At 42.8% G+C, this 15,889-nt stretch overlaps 1 protein-coding gene across 2 annotated transcripts in view; it reads right to left on the bottom strand.

Moving 5' to 3' along the window:
- Nucleotides 1–15,889, bottom strand: part of LOC110508655 (protein kinase C-binding protein NELL2) — an 83,229-nt gene that overhangs the window by 10,026 nt on the left and 57,314 nt on the right. For both annotated transcript variants that reach the window (XM_021589385.2, XM_036970165.1), the window contains 2 exons: nt 13,585–13,707; nt 13,163–13,258 (listed from right to left, as the gene is read on the bottom strand). In XM_021589385.2, the coding sequence (XP_021445060.1) occupies nt 13,163–13,258; nt 13,585–13,707 (219 nt within the window). The remainder of the gene's footprint in view (nt 1–13,162; nt 13,259–13,584; nt 13,708–15,889) is intronic.

Raw genomic sequence — 15,889 nt, 5'->3', positions numbered from 1 at the left:
TAAATACAATCCACCTGTGTGTAATCAAGTCTCCGTATAAATGCACCTGCACTGTGATAGTCTCAGAGGTCTGTTAAAAGCGCAGAGAGCATCATGAAGAACAAGGAACACACCAGGCAGGTCCGAGATACTGTTGTGAAGAAGTTTAAAGCCGGATTTGGATACAAAAAGATTTCCCAAGCTTTAAACATCCCAAGGAGCACTGTGCAAGCGATAATATTGAAATGGAAGGAGTATCAGACCACTGCAAATCTACCAAGACCTGGCCGTCCCTCTAAACTTTCAGCTCATACAAGGAGAAGACTGATCAGAGACGCAGCCAAGAGGCCCATGATCACTCTGGATGAACTGCAGAGATCTACAGCTGAGGTGGGAGACTCTGTCCATAGGACAACAATCAGTCGTATATTGCACAAATCTGGCCTTTATGGAAGAGTGGCAAAAAGAAAGCCATTTCTTAAAGATATCCATAAAAAGTGTAGTTTAAAGTTTGCCACAAGCCACCTGGGAGACACACCAAACATGTGGAAGAAGGTGTTCTGGTCAGATGAAACCAAAATTGAACTTTTTGGCAACAATGCAAAACGTTACGTTTGGCGTAAAAGCAACACAGCTCATCACACTGAACACACCATCCCCACTGTCAAACATGGTGGTGGCAGCATCATGGTTTGGGCCTGCTTTTCTTCAGCAGGGACAGGGAAGATGGTTCAAATTGATGGATGGAGCCAAATACAGGACCATTCTGGAAGAAAACCTGATGGAGTCTGCAAAAGACCTGAGACTGGGACGGAGATTTGTCTTCCAACAAGACAATGATCCAAAACATAAAGCAAAATCTACAATGGAATGGTTCAAAAATAAACATATCCAGGTGTTAGAATGGCCAAGTCAAAGTCCAGACCTGAATCCAATCGAGAATCTGTGGAAAAAACTGAAAACTGTTCACAAATGTTCTCCATCCAACCTCACTGAGCTCGAGCTGTTTTGCAAGGAGGAATGGGAAAAAATGTCAGTCTCTCGATGTTCAAAACTGATAGAGACATACCCTAAGCGACTTACAGCTGTAATCACAGCAAAAGGTGGCGCTACAAAGTATTAACTTAAGGGGGCTGAATAATTTTGCACGCCCAATTTTTCAGTTTTTGATTTGTTATTAAAAAAGTTTGAAATATCCAATAAATGTCATTCCACTTCACGATTGTGTCCCACTTGTTGTTGATTCTCCACAAAAAAAATACAGTTTTATATCTTTATGTTTGAAGCCTGAAATGTGGCAAAAGGTCGCAAAGTTCAAGGGGGCCGAATACTTTCGCAAGGCAATGTAATTATAATGTTGATGAGTGATGATAAATAAGGTTGTTTATTCAGAAGTGCTTTATAGACAAAAAGGAGAGCATGTTGTTCTCATCTCATGGACAGCGAAGTCCAACCCACAATTGGGCATGTCCCAGTCCTTGTGATCAAAAAATCTTGAAGTGTGGATTCCGTGGTGAGTTCTGTAGCTAGCACCCATAATAAACCTAAGCGCGCAATTTTATTGTACTTTTATTTAACTAGGCAAGTCAGTTAAGAACAAATTCTTATTTTCAATGACGGCCTAGAACGACAGATTTGTACCTTGTCAGCTTGGGGGTTTGAACTTGCAACCTTCCGGTTACTAGTCCAACGCTCTAACCACTAGGCTACCCTACCGCTCCAAAATGATAAGTAGCATCCAGCAGTTTCAGTGTGGATGCCGTAGCATGCATGTAGATAATATCCCCACAATCTATAACAGACATAAAAGTAGCTTGAGGATCAGCAAGGTGGAGATGTTGTTTCCTACCTTCACCACCTGGGGGCGGCCCATCAGGAAGTCCAGGACCCAATTGCACAGGGTGGGGTTGAGACCCATGGCCTCAAGCTTAATGATGAGCTTGGCGGGTACTATGGTGTTGAATGCTGAGCTGTTGTCAATGAACAGCCTTCTTACATAGATATTCCTCTTGTCCAGATGGGATAAGGCAGTGTGCAGTGTTTTGGCAATTGCATCATCTGTGGACCTATTGGGGCAGTACGCAAATTGAAGTGGGTCTAGGGTGATAGGTAAGGTGGAGGTGATATTATCCTTGACTAGTTACCTTTGCCTTCTTGGGTACAGGAACAATAGTGGCCATATTGAAGCTTGTGGGGACAGCAGACTGGGATAGGGAGAGATTGAATATGTCCGTAAACAAAACAGCCAGCTGGTTTGCGCATGCTCTGAGAACGTGGCTAGGGATGCCATGCGGGCAGGCAGCCTTGCAAGGGTTAACACGTTTAAAATGTCTTACTTCGGCCAGGGAGAAGAAGAGCCCACAGTCCGTGTTAGCGGGCCGCATCAGTGGCACTGTATTCTCCTCAAAGCGGGAAAATGTGTTTAGTTTTTCTGGAAGCAAAACAACGGTGTCTGTGACGTGGCTGGTTTTCTTTTTGTAGTCGGCGATTTTCTGTAGACCCTGCCATACACGTCTCGTGTCTGAGCTATTGAATTGCGACTCCACTTTGTCTCTACACTGACATTTCGCTTATTTGATTGCCTTGCGGAGGGAATAAGTACACTGTTTGTATTCGTCCATATTCCCAGTCACCTTTCCATGGTTAAATGTGGTGGTTCGCGCTTTCAATTTTGCGCAAATGCCGCCATCTGTCCACGGTTTCTGGTTAGGGTAGTTTTAATAGTCACAGTGGGTACAACATCTCCTATGCACTTCCTTAAACTCACTCACCGAATCAGCGTATAAATCAATATTATTCTCTGAGGCTACCTCCGGGCATGTCCCAGTCCGTGTGATCAAAACAATCTTGAAGTGTGGATTCCGATTGGTCAGACCAGTGTAGAATAGTCCTTAGCACGGGTACGTCTTGTTTGAGTTTCTGCCAATAGGAAGGGAGGAGCAAAATGGAGTCTTGGTCAGATTTGCCAAAAGGAGGGTGGGGGAGGGCCTTTTATGCATCATGGAAGTAGCAGGGATCCAGTTTTATGCCAGCGCTACAATCAATATGCTGATAGAATTTAGGTAGCCTTGTTCTCAAATGTGGTTTGTTAAAATCCCCAGCTACAATAAATGCAGCCTCAGGACATATGGTTTCCAGTTTGCATAAAGTCCATTGAAGTTCCTTGAGGGCCGTCGTGGTATCGGCTTGAGGGGGGTATATACATGGATGTGACAATACCCGAAGATAATTCCCTTGGGAGATAATACGGTCAGCATTTGATTTTCAGAGATTCTAGGTCAGGTGAACAAAAGGACTTGAGTTCCTGTATGTTGTTACAATTACACCATGAGTCGTTAATCATGAAACATACATCCCGCCCTTCTTCTTCCTGGAGAGATCTTTACTCCTGTCGGCACGATGCACTGAGAATCCCGGTGGCTGTACTGACTCCGACAACATATCACGATAGAGCCATGTTTCTGTGAAACATAGTAGGTTACAATCCCTGATGTCTCTCTGCAAAGCAACCCTAGCCCTAATTTTGTCTATCTTGTTATCTAGAGACTGGACATTAGCGAGTAATATACTCGGAAGCTTTGGGTGGTGTGCGAAAACTGCAAAATTCGCTATGAACTCATAGCGAGGCGGCACTCTCTGTCGGCGCCATCTTGGTTAGTGCCTGGTATGGCAACTGCTCATCCCCCGACCACAAGGCACTACAGAAGGTAGTGCGTACGGCCCAGTACATCACTGGGGCCAAGCTTCCTGCCGTCCAGGACCTCTACACATAGTTTTAAAAAATAAACCATTGAATCAGTAGATTTGTCCAACCGTTTGACTGGTTCTGTATATAAAATGAATAAATATACAGTGAAAAACAAATAACGATCACTAAATTAAAATGGTTATATACAGGGAGTACCAGAACCGAATAGATGCGAAGGGGTACGAGGTAATTGAGGTTGCTTTGTACATATAGGTAGGAGTAAAGTGACTAGACAACATGATAGATAATAGACAGTAGTAGCAGCGTATGTGGTGAGTGTGAAAGTGTGTGTGTGTGGCATTAGTATGCATGTGTTACGAGTATGTAGTGTGTGTGTGTTTCGCTGTCAGTGTAAGTCTGTGTGAGTTTGGGGTAGAGTCCAGTGTGTGTGCATAGAGTCAGTGCCTTCCTCTGACAGCACTTGGTATGGAGCTCCTGGATGGTAGGAAGCTCGGCCCCTGTGATGTACTAGGTGGTACTCACCACTGTAGCGCCTTGCCTTGCAGTTGCCGTACCAAGCGGTGATGCAGGCAGTCAAGATGCTCTCAATGGTGCAGCTGTAGAACTTTGAGGATCTGAGGGCCCATGCCAAATCTTTTCAGCCTCCTGAGTGGGAAGAGGCACTGTTGTACCTTCTTCACAGCGATGTGGGTTTGTGTGCACCATGTTAATTCCTTAGTGATGTGGACACCGTGGAACTTGGATCTCTTGACACGCTCCAATACGGGCCCCATCAATGTGGATGGGGGTGTGCTCGGCCCTCCGTTTCCTGTAGTCCATAATCAGCTCCTTTGTCTTGCTGACGTTGAAGTCCAGTGTAATGATTCCGTAAAACAGAGTATGCTACAGTCCCTTATGTCTCAAGCTTGTCTACATTATTGTCCAGGGACTGAACGTTTGCGAGTACTATACTTGGAAGCGGTGGGTTGTTTGCTCGCTGCCTGACTAGAACCACACTTCCCCTCCCTTTTCTCTGGCGTCAACATCTGGGTGTAGCACCCAGGATGAATGGGGCTGCCTCGGGATGTCCAAACAAAGGATCCAGATCAGGGAAGTAAAATTTCTGGTCGAATTTCTCGAGTGACCTCCGAACTAATGTCCAAACATTATTTTTGGTTGTAGGACATAATACTTAACATTCTGAGCAAATAATTTAAGAAATAACACAAAAAAAAGCTAACTACAGCACCTTGCCACTATAATGAATACTCAGGGAGAAAGAAAGTGGAGATTCACACGCAGAGCGCGGCAGGTGGTTATTTCACCTTTGCAGAAGGCAAGACTCTTGGTCACAGGCAGGCAATGGTCATACACAGGTAGGCAAACAGGCAGGTGAATCAGAACTAGGACTGAAGGCTATAACTGATTCTCACAAACGAGCTAGGAAAAGGCTTAGTAGAGTTAAAATGAACAATACCTCACAAAGGCACAAACAGAATGAACTGAACTAAATAAGAAGCTGATGAGACCAGATGAGTAACTAAACACAGGTGACATCAATGAACAAAAATGAAAGACAGGGCTACGTTCAAGAACACAACAAAACAGAACACACGGTTGACTAAGAAAATAAATGCAGACCCTTACAGCCACCTTGTCACCTAAAATCATATGGTAACACCAAAAATAATAACCAGCCTTGAAATTAATCATATTCTCTCGTCTCTCAGTCATAAAGTGAAATCTCTCATGATCTTTGATGCCAGTGTATTTCCGTTGACAGAGCTTGGCATGCTTTGAAATAGAGAAGCGGCATGTGGTCTCAAGCCAGGATGGGGAAGGGGGAAAAAATAATCTATTGAAATTATATTTTCTTCAATCTAACTGTATGAAATTGTTCAAAGAAAGATGGAGTTACTATTTATAACCAACCTAGAGGGAATGCAGTTCTAAATATACACAAATTGAACTATTTTCAGCGTATATTCATTCAAACTGTTCTGTTGCTATGCCTAAATGCCCTGCAATGGTGACAGGAGGTCACGTTTTCAATTAAACGTTTCACCCTCTACTTCCTTTATGTGACACCACAGCTGTCGATCACAATTACAACAAAGCACTTCCGAGGCCTTTGTAAAATTGATGGTGGGTCTAAATATACCTTCTCAAACGACTGCTTCCTGTCACGTCTGAATTAGACTTATCACGAATGCACGGCACATGCGTAAATTCCCCCTTACATTCTACAATTCTTAATTTATTTTTTTACGAATTTGCAAACATTTAAAAAAAACTGTTTTAGCTTCGTCATTATGGAGTATTGTGTGTAGATTGATGAGGAAAACATTTTATTTAATCAATTCATAATAAGGCTGTAACATAACAAAATATGGAAAGGATCTCATCACAGTATCTCTGTGCATTCAAATTGCCATTGATAAAATACAGTTGTGTTTGTTGTCCGTATTTTATGCATTCCCATACTATAAACCCACCACCACAGGGCACTCGGTTCACAACATTGACATCAGCAAACCACTCGCCCACACGACGCCAAACACGTGGTCTGCAGGTTGTGAGGCCGGTTGGACATACTGTCAAACCTTTAACTGCAGTGGGCTAAATCAATGTCACACTGTGTTTCTTTGTAGTCTTAAACAAATCAACTTTGAAACAAAAGTACACACCTCACACATATGGTTATGGGCTTAAAAAAGACACCTGTACCATGTCAGATATAGAGTTTAAATGTATTCAATATTACACTTCATATACATCACAGAATACTTCAATTTAAAAATAAAAGGAAATCTATGTTAGACATAGAAACACCCTAGTAATTATTTTTTTGTATGTTCATTAATTATAAAATTGTGATAAATATGAATAACATTCCACCCATGAGGCCACTAGAGGGCTCTTTGGTCATTCGACTGCAGGAGAGGGCTACATAAACATTTATTTTTAGCAAAGATTTGCCTACATTTGCAATTTTGTGATGGGAGCTCTGGATTTGCTGTGCTGCATATTTTAAACAGAAATAGCAAAGATGTGCTTTGGAAATAGCAACTTGGATTAAATATGATGTTCGCCTTTCTGTGCTTTGTATAACCTACTACTGAATATGGTGCAAATGTATGCTCAGATATGTCACCATCATATGTGAAGAAGCATGATGATTTTCGGCACCTGAACAGGTAAAATCATTTGGTCACTGGGCATTTAATGAGTTAGATTTAGCCCTTTTTCAATCAGACATGTGGATATAAGGATATCTATTGAAGACATTCAGTATTTAAAAAACATATACATAAATGATCAGGTTACTAAAGATATGATACATTTCTGAAAATATGTAAGCGGGTGCACGCGCATCAGGTGTGTGTCTTGAACATATCTCACCTCAGATATCTCTCTGGACTCATACGGTAGCAGGGAGATTTCTGAACTCCAGAGTGGACGCATGTAGAAACTGTCCCATTAAGGAGAATATCCTAGCTCTGTATATGAAAGTAAGGACATGAGTATCTGGAGCATGTCTATCTATATATTTCTGGATATCTAACATGTTATTAAATATATCCCCTGATAAGACCGTTTGAGCCCAGTGAAAAGTAATTATACAACCAAAAAATACCAAAGAGCCCTTTACTCGTTCAAACAGCCGACCAAAGCAGCCTGGTACCGACCTTCACTAAACTTTTTAACCAGATACAATGCTATTTTACAGTAAATGTGTTAACTGACAAGGTAAAAATCTGTCATTCTGCCCATGAACAAGGCACTGTTCCTAGGCCGTCATTGTAAATAAGAATATGTTCTTAACTGACATGCCTAGTTAAATAAAGGTTAAATAAATACAAAATATAAATGGGTTGGTTGATTAGCAACAAAACTGATGTGTGCGCAACAACGGGGAAAAACGACGGGGATGGCTCAGATTGTTGTTAACATGTAAACTATATTTAGTCTACAATGTTTTCAAAAAACAGAACTAAAGTTCCACAATGAGCACTCAAATACATATTTACAGCTGTTGGTTAACTAGCTAGCTAGCAGATGTTAGTCATATTTGCATAGATGCGACATCAGTCAAAACACCTCAAAACGAGACATGGTATCAAGAACAAGATCAAATGAGCTGAAATGAGCCACTTACGATTCCCCACATGGAAGTTTCTTGTCATTCTTGCTAACTACCTCGCCGCTTTGAAGCGTGCACATCGTTTTCATGACATTGTCAGCTAACTCAACATGTACGCCACTGACGCAAATGACTGATGGATTGGCTGAAAGAATTGGCTAAAATAAGAAGATTGTGGAAGCAGTTATGTTAGACTTCAGTGCAGCTTTTGACATTTTCGATCTTAGAAAATACCTTATGGCTTCACATCCTCTGCCATATTGTGGATTGAGAGTTACCTATCTAACAGAACACAGAGGGTGTTCTTTAATAGAAGCATCTCCAACATAATCAGGAATTCCTAATGTAAACCAGGTAGAGTATTGGCCCCTTACTTTTTTTACTAATGACCTACCACTAGCGTTGAGTAAAGCCTGTGTGTCTATGTACACTGATGAATTGACATTATACACATCAGCTACCACAGCAAGTAAAATCACTGCAACACTAGTATTACGGTAGTCCTAAATATATCAAAAACTAAAAGCATAGTATTTGGGACAAATTATTCGCTAAACCCTAATCCTCATTGTTACCGGCTTTGGTTTTCAAGGTTGGTTCTATTCAGGTGTGGACACACACTGATTGGAATCATTCTCATTGGTCAGGATGTATTGCACCTGTCGCCTCATTAGTCAGTCGTTAGTCTCACCTGTTGAGGAGACTAAACTGCTTAGTGTAACACAAGATTGTAAACTGACAGTCAAAACATTTTTGATGTAACAGTAACTAAGATGGGAAGTGGTCTGTCCGTGATAAAGACTTGCTCTGCTTTCTTGACATCACAATCAACAAAACATGTCCTACAGGCCTTAGTTTCAACACACCTGGACTACTGCCCAGTTAAATGGCCAAGTGCCACAAAGAAGGACATAGGCAAATTACAGTTGGCCCAGAACAGAGCAGTGTACACAGAGGGCTAATTTAAATAACATGCATGTCAATCTCTCCTGGCTCAAAGTAGAGGACTTCATCACTTTTTGTCTTTGTGAGAGGTATCAACGTGTTGAAAGCGCCGAACTGTCTGTTCAAACAGCTAACACACAGCTGAGACATACATTCCCCACAAGACTTGCCACCAGGGGTCTCTTAACAGTCCCCAAGTCCAGAACAGACTCTGGGAAACACAGTACTACATAGAGCCATGTGTACATGGAACACCTCACGGCACAAAGTGGACAGTGAAGAGACACACACGCACTCGAACACATTTTATACTGTAAATCTATAGTAATGGAGCAATGCCAATACAACATGGTAGAGAATGAACAGTGAGTCACTTGGAAACAGGAGAAGTATGGCGAAGTGAAGTAATAATCATTGTGATTAAAAAACCACTAGATCAACTGGGCCGCATATATATAAGAGAGAGAGAGAGACCTCATGGGGGCTGTTGAGGGAGGAAAAGCAATCACTGCAATACTATTCAAACACTCACTCCCTACTTCAGACTATGTAAGGAAACAGTTATGTGAATAGAAGAGAGCATTTCGCTACACTCGCATTAAAATTTGCTAACCATGTGTATGTGTGACAAATAAAATTTGATTTGACAAGATGTCTCCTCCAGCTACCGTCCGTCCGTCCGTCCGTCCGTCCGTCCGTCCGTCCGTCCGTCCGTCCGTCCGTCTGTCCTCCATGTTAATGAGGTCTGTAGTAACAAACTGTTTGTCTGCATCCGTCCACCCATCCACCCTCCTGGTCGATGTGTCAGAGTGACCCCTGGGCTCCGGCTCTTCTGCTGTCTGGTTTGTAACAGAACTGTGCTGTATCCTCTCTGCTCTTTCTCTAGTCAGGCAACCACTCTCATTTAATAGAGCCTAAAAAAAGCCTAAAATATGAAGTTACCTGAGAATGTTGAAAGGTTCATCAAGCATGTTTAAGACCTTCCGGACCTTTCTTAAATGTAGAAAGGCGAGTATGTAAATCTGAGTATGTAACTACTGTAATAGTACAAAAATAACAAGCCTTGAATAGTTACAAGCTTTTCAAAGCTTTCCACCAGGTTGTTCTCCATATTTCAAGCAGAGTTGTTTCTAAAGCACAGCAATAACATCTAACACAAGCCCCTTTCTTTATCTTGGTCCTCGAAGAACAATTTTAGTGTAAAGATGAGTCAAAAACATAGGGAGTGAGACAACACCAAGATCACTCTTGTTTTGGCTGCTTTCATTGTCTTATTGTAACCACAGATAACTGCCGCCAAGGGCAACAACGGGTTGCCATTAGCGACTGAAGGCACAGTGGGCTATCAGAGTGGAGGAAAAAAACAAACAATAAAGCATAAACAAGCTTGGAATGGCTTTGAATATAAAGGGAGACGATAATGAGCTAAAAACAAAACAAATATGTAGTGTGTGTGTGTGTGTGTGTGTGTGTGTGTGTGTGTGTGTGTGTGTGTGTGTGTGTGTGTGTGTATGCGTATCTTCTCTCAGCTGTCACAGGCAGGTAGCTTTGCCACTGTTCTGGAGGCAGTGTGTGTCCGGTTCTAAAAGCAGCACGGTGGGTTGGTTGGGGGAGTGGGCCGCTGTGAAAGCTTTTCCATGTTGGATGGATGGAGCTCTCTCTCTGTCTCTCTCTCTCTCTCTGCTCATAAGCACATGAGCACTGACTCCTCCAGTCCATCCACTGACTGCCTGGTGAGGTCTCTGCAGAGGCCTCCAGAGGTTGCCTGGTTGCCCAAACTCCTTGCTCTAGCCAAACGCTGCGTCACGCCCATGGACGTTAGTTTCTTCTCCTCAATGAGTCTGGATCTGAGTACCACCAGACTATTTCCAGAACCCGATGGGTTTCATACGTGGGTAAAGCAGCGTTTACAAAATGTGTCATTGGTGGGGCCTCCCGAGTGGCGCGTAACTATAGACCCGGGTTTAATCCCAGGCTGTGTCGCAGCCGGACGCGACTGGGAACCCCATGAGGCGGCGCATAATAGGCCCAGCATCATCCGGGTTAGGGGAGGGTTTGGCCGGCCGGGAGGTCCTTGTCACATCGCACTCTAGCCACTCCTTGTGGTGGGCCGGGCGCATGCACGCCGACTTCGGTCGCCAGTTGTACGGTGTTTCCTCCGACACATTGCTGCGGCTTGGCAGTGTCGTGTTTTGGAGGACGCATGGCTCTCGACCTTTGCCTCTCCCGAGTCCATACGGGAGTTGCAGCGATGGGACAAGACTGTAACCACCAATTGGATACCACAAAAAAGGGTGTAAAAAAGAATGCGTCATTGGCTTTAATACTCTGATTGGTTAGAGATGATCCAATCACTGATGTTTTGTGCAACATCCCTAATTTTGACGTCACCACAAATTACTTCAACTATGGCGTCTCAGACTGAAGTATGTCGTGAACATAGAGCAGCGGAAGAATTCAGTTTGAGTCGTCAGGCAACTCCAGAGGTGGCTCCAGCTATTTGTTGAGGGCACAATGGGCACGTGAGGACAGGAGCTGTCACAAGCCTGACGGGGCTGGAGACAGAGTGGAAAGGAGGAGAGAAACAGATGCAGAGGTGGTGACAAAAGCCTTGTCACCTGAGGCACCCTCTCTGGGAATCTGTTTGAGTGTGTGTGTGTGAATTAAAATCAACGTTGATGATTAACTGTTGGGAAGGAAGGAGCCCAAAATTAACAGAGGCCTGAGCTCCACATCATCATCATTACTGTTTTCCCTCATTCTGTGATTAGATTGACAAAGTCACTCTGCACCACAACTATTTGTTTGTCACTAATTAGGCTTTAAGAATTCTGTTCTAAACTGTTCTATTAAACAGAAAATACATTCTCACAATTCCATGTCCCCTGCTACTCACTATTGCTAGATCTACAGAACAGAAAATTGCAGATTCTACAGAGAAAACCTAGTGAAGGCAAAGCCCAGACTAGTGAAGGTAATGAAATGGTTAAGGGCTCTGGCCATATCATTACTAGGGTACATGGTCATCAGAGCTGGTCTACTGCAGAGAGCAGGTGGAGTGATAAGAGATCGTGGTTATTATGCTCATAACACCAGCCAGCTTTCTAGCCTTCCCTTCAGCTGTCCTCAGCATCACAAAACAGGACAGAACAGCACCTTGAGAAAAGTAATTTGCTTTAAGACAGGCAGTAAAAGGGTACGCCTCATAAAGGTCCTTTATGTGCAATCAATACCTGCACCAATGAGTAGGCAGCGGCTCAGCAGATCTCGGTTTCTGTTCTGTCTGCCCTGTCTGGGAGCCTAAAGACAGTCTCAAACTGTAAGGGCCCTGTATTTTTTTGTTAGCTTTCCATGTTGCCTTGTCCTGACAGCTATTCTCTATGTACACTAGGCTGAGAGCAAAGCATCTGTTGTATAGATCAGGGATAAGGAGTGTTAAACTGCTACATGAGCATGTCAACGCCGTTTCAACCTCTCCCCATGATGCTCACATATACACCACCGCAGATGGAAATATATACAAAAAACAGATTACAAAAGATAGACATCAATATAGGATGAGTTTGATGCATAGTGGTAAATCTACAGTATAATGCTTGATGCACTATAATGCACAGTGAATCAGTGTTTGTGTGCTATTGTCATTTGAAAGTGAGAAAGTTTAAAGCCCTGTAAAAGAAATGCCATACTGAATAATATCTGGCGATATTAATAACAGATTACTATCTTATTAGTCACCACAGAACAGAATACATAGGTAATGAAGGAGGATGAACAGGGGAATGGGGAAACTAAGAGCCATGTATTTATGGATAACGGTTCTGGAGAAACTGAAGACCACATGCCATTTTTACTGTCAGAGTAAATAAAGACAGTCACTAAGTACAGTCAGGGCCAGGTCAACACTTAAAATGGACAACAGTCTCATTTGATTGTCTCAGTCAAATGTATTCCAATTGAACACAAGACATTGGTTTTATTTTAAACAAGGATGCAGATGACTTAATGGGCTCTTTCTGGTATGTCTAGAGAATGAAATAAACTCTGGCACCAAAGCGATGATAACACTGAAAGTATCCTCTTAAGATTTTATTTTCAGCAAGAGTGACTACTTTAGTCTTGAGTGACTACTTTAACACTTATTTTTCTTAACTTCTTAAAGCATCGTTGGTTAAGGGCTTGTAAGTAAGCATTTCACTGCAAGGTCTGCAATACCTGTTGTATTCGGCGCATGTAACTAACATTTGATTTGGTTTGATTTGATTTAAAAAATCATATTTGATCCTTTGAAATGCAAATCAAAGTAAACAACTCCACACCTCACCTCTTCCCTCATACTTTTTATTCTGTAGTCTTGATGCAGTGTTTAAATCAGAGGACTGCCGACTGGACAAAGGAAGTCTTACCTGTCTCACACCTCTTCCCTGTGAAGCCTAGCTGGCAGATGCAGTTATTAGGGGAGATGCAGGTTCCTCCATTCTGGCACAGGCCATCACACATCGCTAGAGGAAGAACACAGGTACCACGAAGTCAGTATTCAACATTAATTTAGGTCGATTAACATTTTATTTAGGCCTAGAAAAAAAGGGTTACAAAAAGGTTTCTTCAGCTGTCCCCATAGGAGAACCATTTTTGGTTCCGGGTAAAACCATTTTGGGTTCCATGTAGAACCCTCTGTAGAAAGAATTCTACCGGGAACCAAAAGTGTTCTATCTGGAACCAAAAAGGGTTCTCCTATGGGGACAGCTGAAGAAACCTTTAAGGTACTAGAATGAAAAATGACCCTATCTGTACTGTATCTGTGTGGGTCTGGTCAGTAGGATCTCACCTTTGCAGATGGTACCGTTGCCAGTGTATCCCGGCTTACAAGAGCAGCTGTGTCCCCCCACCGTATTGAAACAGAGGGCATTCTGGGCGCAGCTGTGCAGTCCGCTCACACACTCATCATGCTCTGGAACAGCAAAACAAACACAGATCAATCATACCATAACAGCACCTTTAAGACCTGAACTAAACTTCACCTTACACAGGTCAATCATACCATAACAGCACCTTTAAGACCTGAACTAAACTTCACCTTACACAGGTCAATCATACCATAACAGCACCTTTAAGACCTGAACTAAACTTCACCTTACACAGGTCAATCACACCTTAGCCGCAGGAAGCAGAGAGAGGCAGACACACACTATCATCAGTACCAAGCAGAACACAGGGAGATCTTTATCCCAGACACACAGGAATACATCCATTCTGTGTGGACCGTTCCAGAGGGTTCAATTTTATTGGTCGCATACACATATTTAGCAATGTTATTGTGGGTGTAGCGAACTACTACTTTGTGATAAGTATTTGCTTACTATGTACAACTTAAGGAAGTTTTTTACTAAACATTTGGTGTTATGTTGTGACCTTCCAAAAATGACTGGAAACTTCCTGTGTACCTTTTTATAGAAGCAAAACAAAACTTCAGTTATGACTCAGTATCTAGAATGACACAAAAAGTCAGGTCCCAAAGGACCTAAACCTGCCATTGGTTATCAAACTATCCAACTCATTTTGGCAGAATAATTCTAGTCCTATGGTGCATAACATTGTATTGCTTATCACTGGGTAACACTTCTACCATTTGTGTTAGTGGATTTTCTGGGCCATCCTAAGCCTGGCATCAAGTCCTCTTTGCTGTGCTCACACATGTTCATACACCAACCGACTAGCTCTCAGGAGTCTTACTAAACAATAACAATAAAGTATAATATTGTGCTTTTCTCCTAATTAGTGGAAGTATTTTTTCTGTAGTTGTTGGAGTTCTATTGTTTAATACAGCAAAAATCAAACGTCCCTCAAACTGAACATCTTACTATCTGAGAACAAGGATGCATCTGAATGAGAATGCGTACCACGGGAGAGACCTAAGCTACATCCATTTCATTGTAATCATCCCATCCATTACATTTTGTGAACCGTATCAGGCTCAAACAAATTGAAAGTGATGTGGTGTTGAGATTCTCCTTTGAGGGTACGATGTCTATATGACAGAGTCAAGAACATGGAGGAACACCGGTCCTGCTGCTCTATCACACCTGCTGATGTCCTGCATTAAAACCTCCCCACTGAGGCAGCATATAGGATGTGTCCCAAATGGCACCCTTTTCCCTACAAAGTGCACTACTTTTGACCAGAACCCTATGGGACCTGGTCAAAAGTAGTGCACTTTATAGGGAACAGGGTGTCGTATGAGATGCAGATAGCATATAAAACTAACGGAAGGGGAGAGTAAAAACAGAGAGAAGATTTGCCCAAGGTCACATCTGTCTATGCCTGCCGGGCAGGGGAGTTGTATGCCATCACTCTGAATCGACAGGATGGAGAAATTGGCAGACTAGGTGTGTGTGTGTGTCTGCAAAGAGGTTATCCTTTGTGTGTGTGTGTGTGTGCGCGCGCGCGTGCGCGTACAGTACATGTGTCTGCATGCATCCATCTGTGTATGTGTGTGCCTTTGCGTCCTGTGTAGGGGTTTTTCTTCTTGACTAGTGCTGCTCATGCTGCAGACAGATAAACAATCAATTATGTACAGGCTGTCACTAGGGAGCCCTCTGTGGCGTGCTACAGCAGACTGACTGACTGGAGCCTCAGCCCAGCCTGGAGCCAACTCCGCCTTTGTCCAACAATTTGACCGACACACTGTAACTAAAACTGCATTAGGCCATGGTAATACAGTCACTGTATCAGTTAATACAGTCACTGCATCTAGAACTACTTATAAACTCATGGAGAACGCACTGATCTTTATGCAAAATGGAGACATTCTGGGTCTTCACAGGCATATCATAATAACAGTTCTAAATGTGAAGGCTTTGTTGAAAAAGCAGTGTCTGTTTTCCATCTTTGGGAGAGTATCAACGTCATCATAAGATGCAATATCTGAAATAAAGGGAGATGTAAGAGAGTGGGAACAAAGCATGAAAGGATGGGGAGGAGACGGGGGTCAAGGCCCACTGTTTTTCCATAATCCTCTATGTCTGCCAGGCCCTTTGACTTCACACAGTGGAAGTTATCCTTTCTAATCCCCACTGCCCCACCTCCGCCCTCCCTTCATATCCACCTCCGCCCTCCCTTCAAATCCACCTCCG

Source organism: Oncorhynchus mykiss, chromosome 1 (assembly GCF_013265735.2).
Source record: "Oncorhynchus mykiss isolate Arlee chromosome 1, USDA_OmykA_1.1, whole genome shotgun sequence".
Classification (NCBI taxonomy): domain Eukaryota; kingdom Metazoa; phylum Chordata; class Actinopteri; order Salmoniformes; family Salmonidae; genus Oncorhynchus; species Oncorhynchus mykiss.
This window is presented reverse-complemented; position numbering and strand designations above follow the sequence as displayed.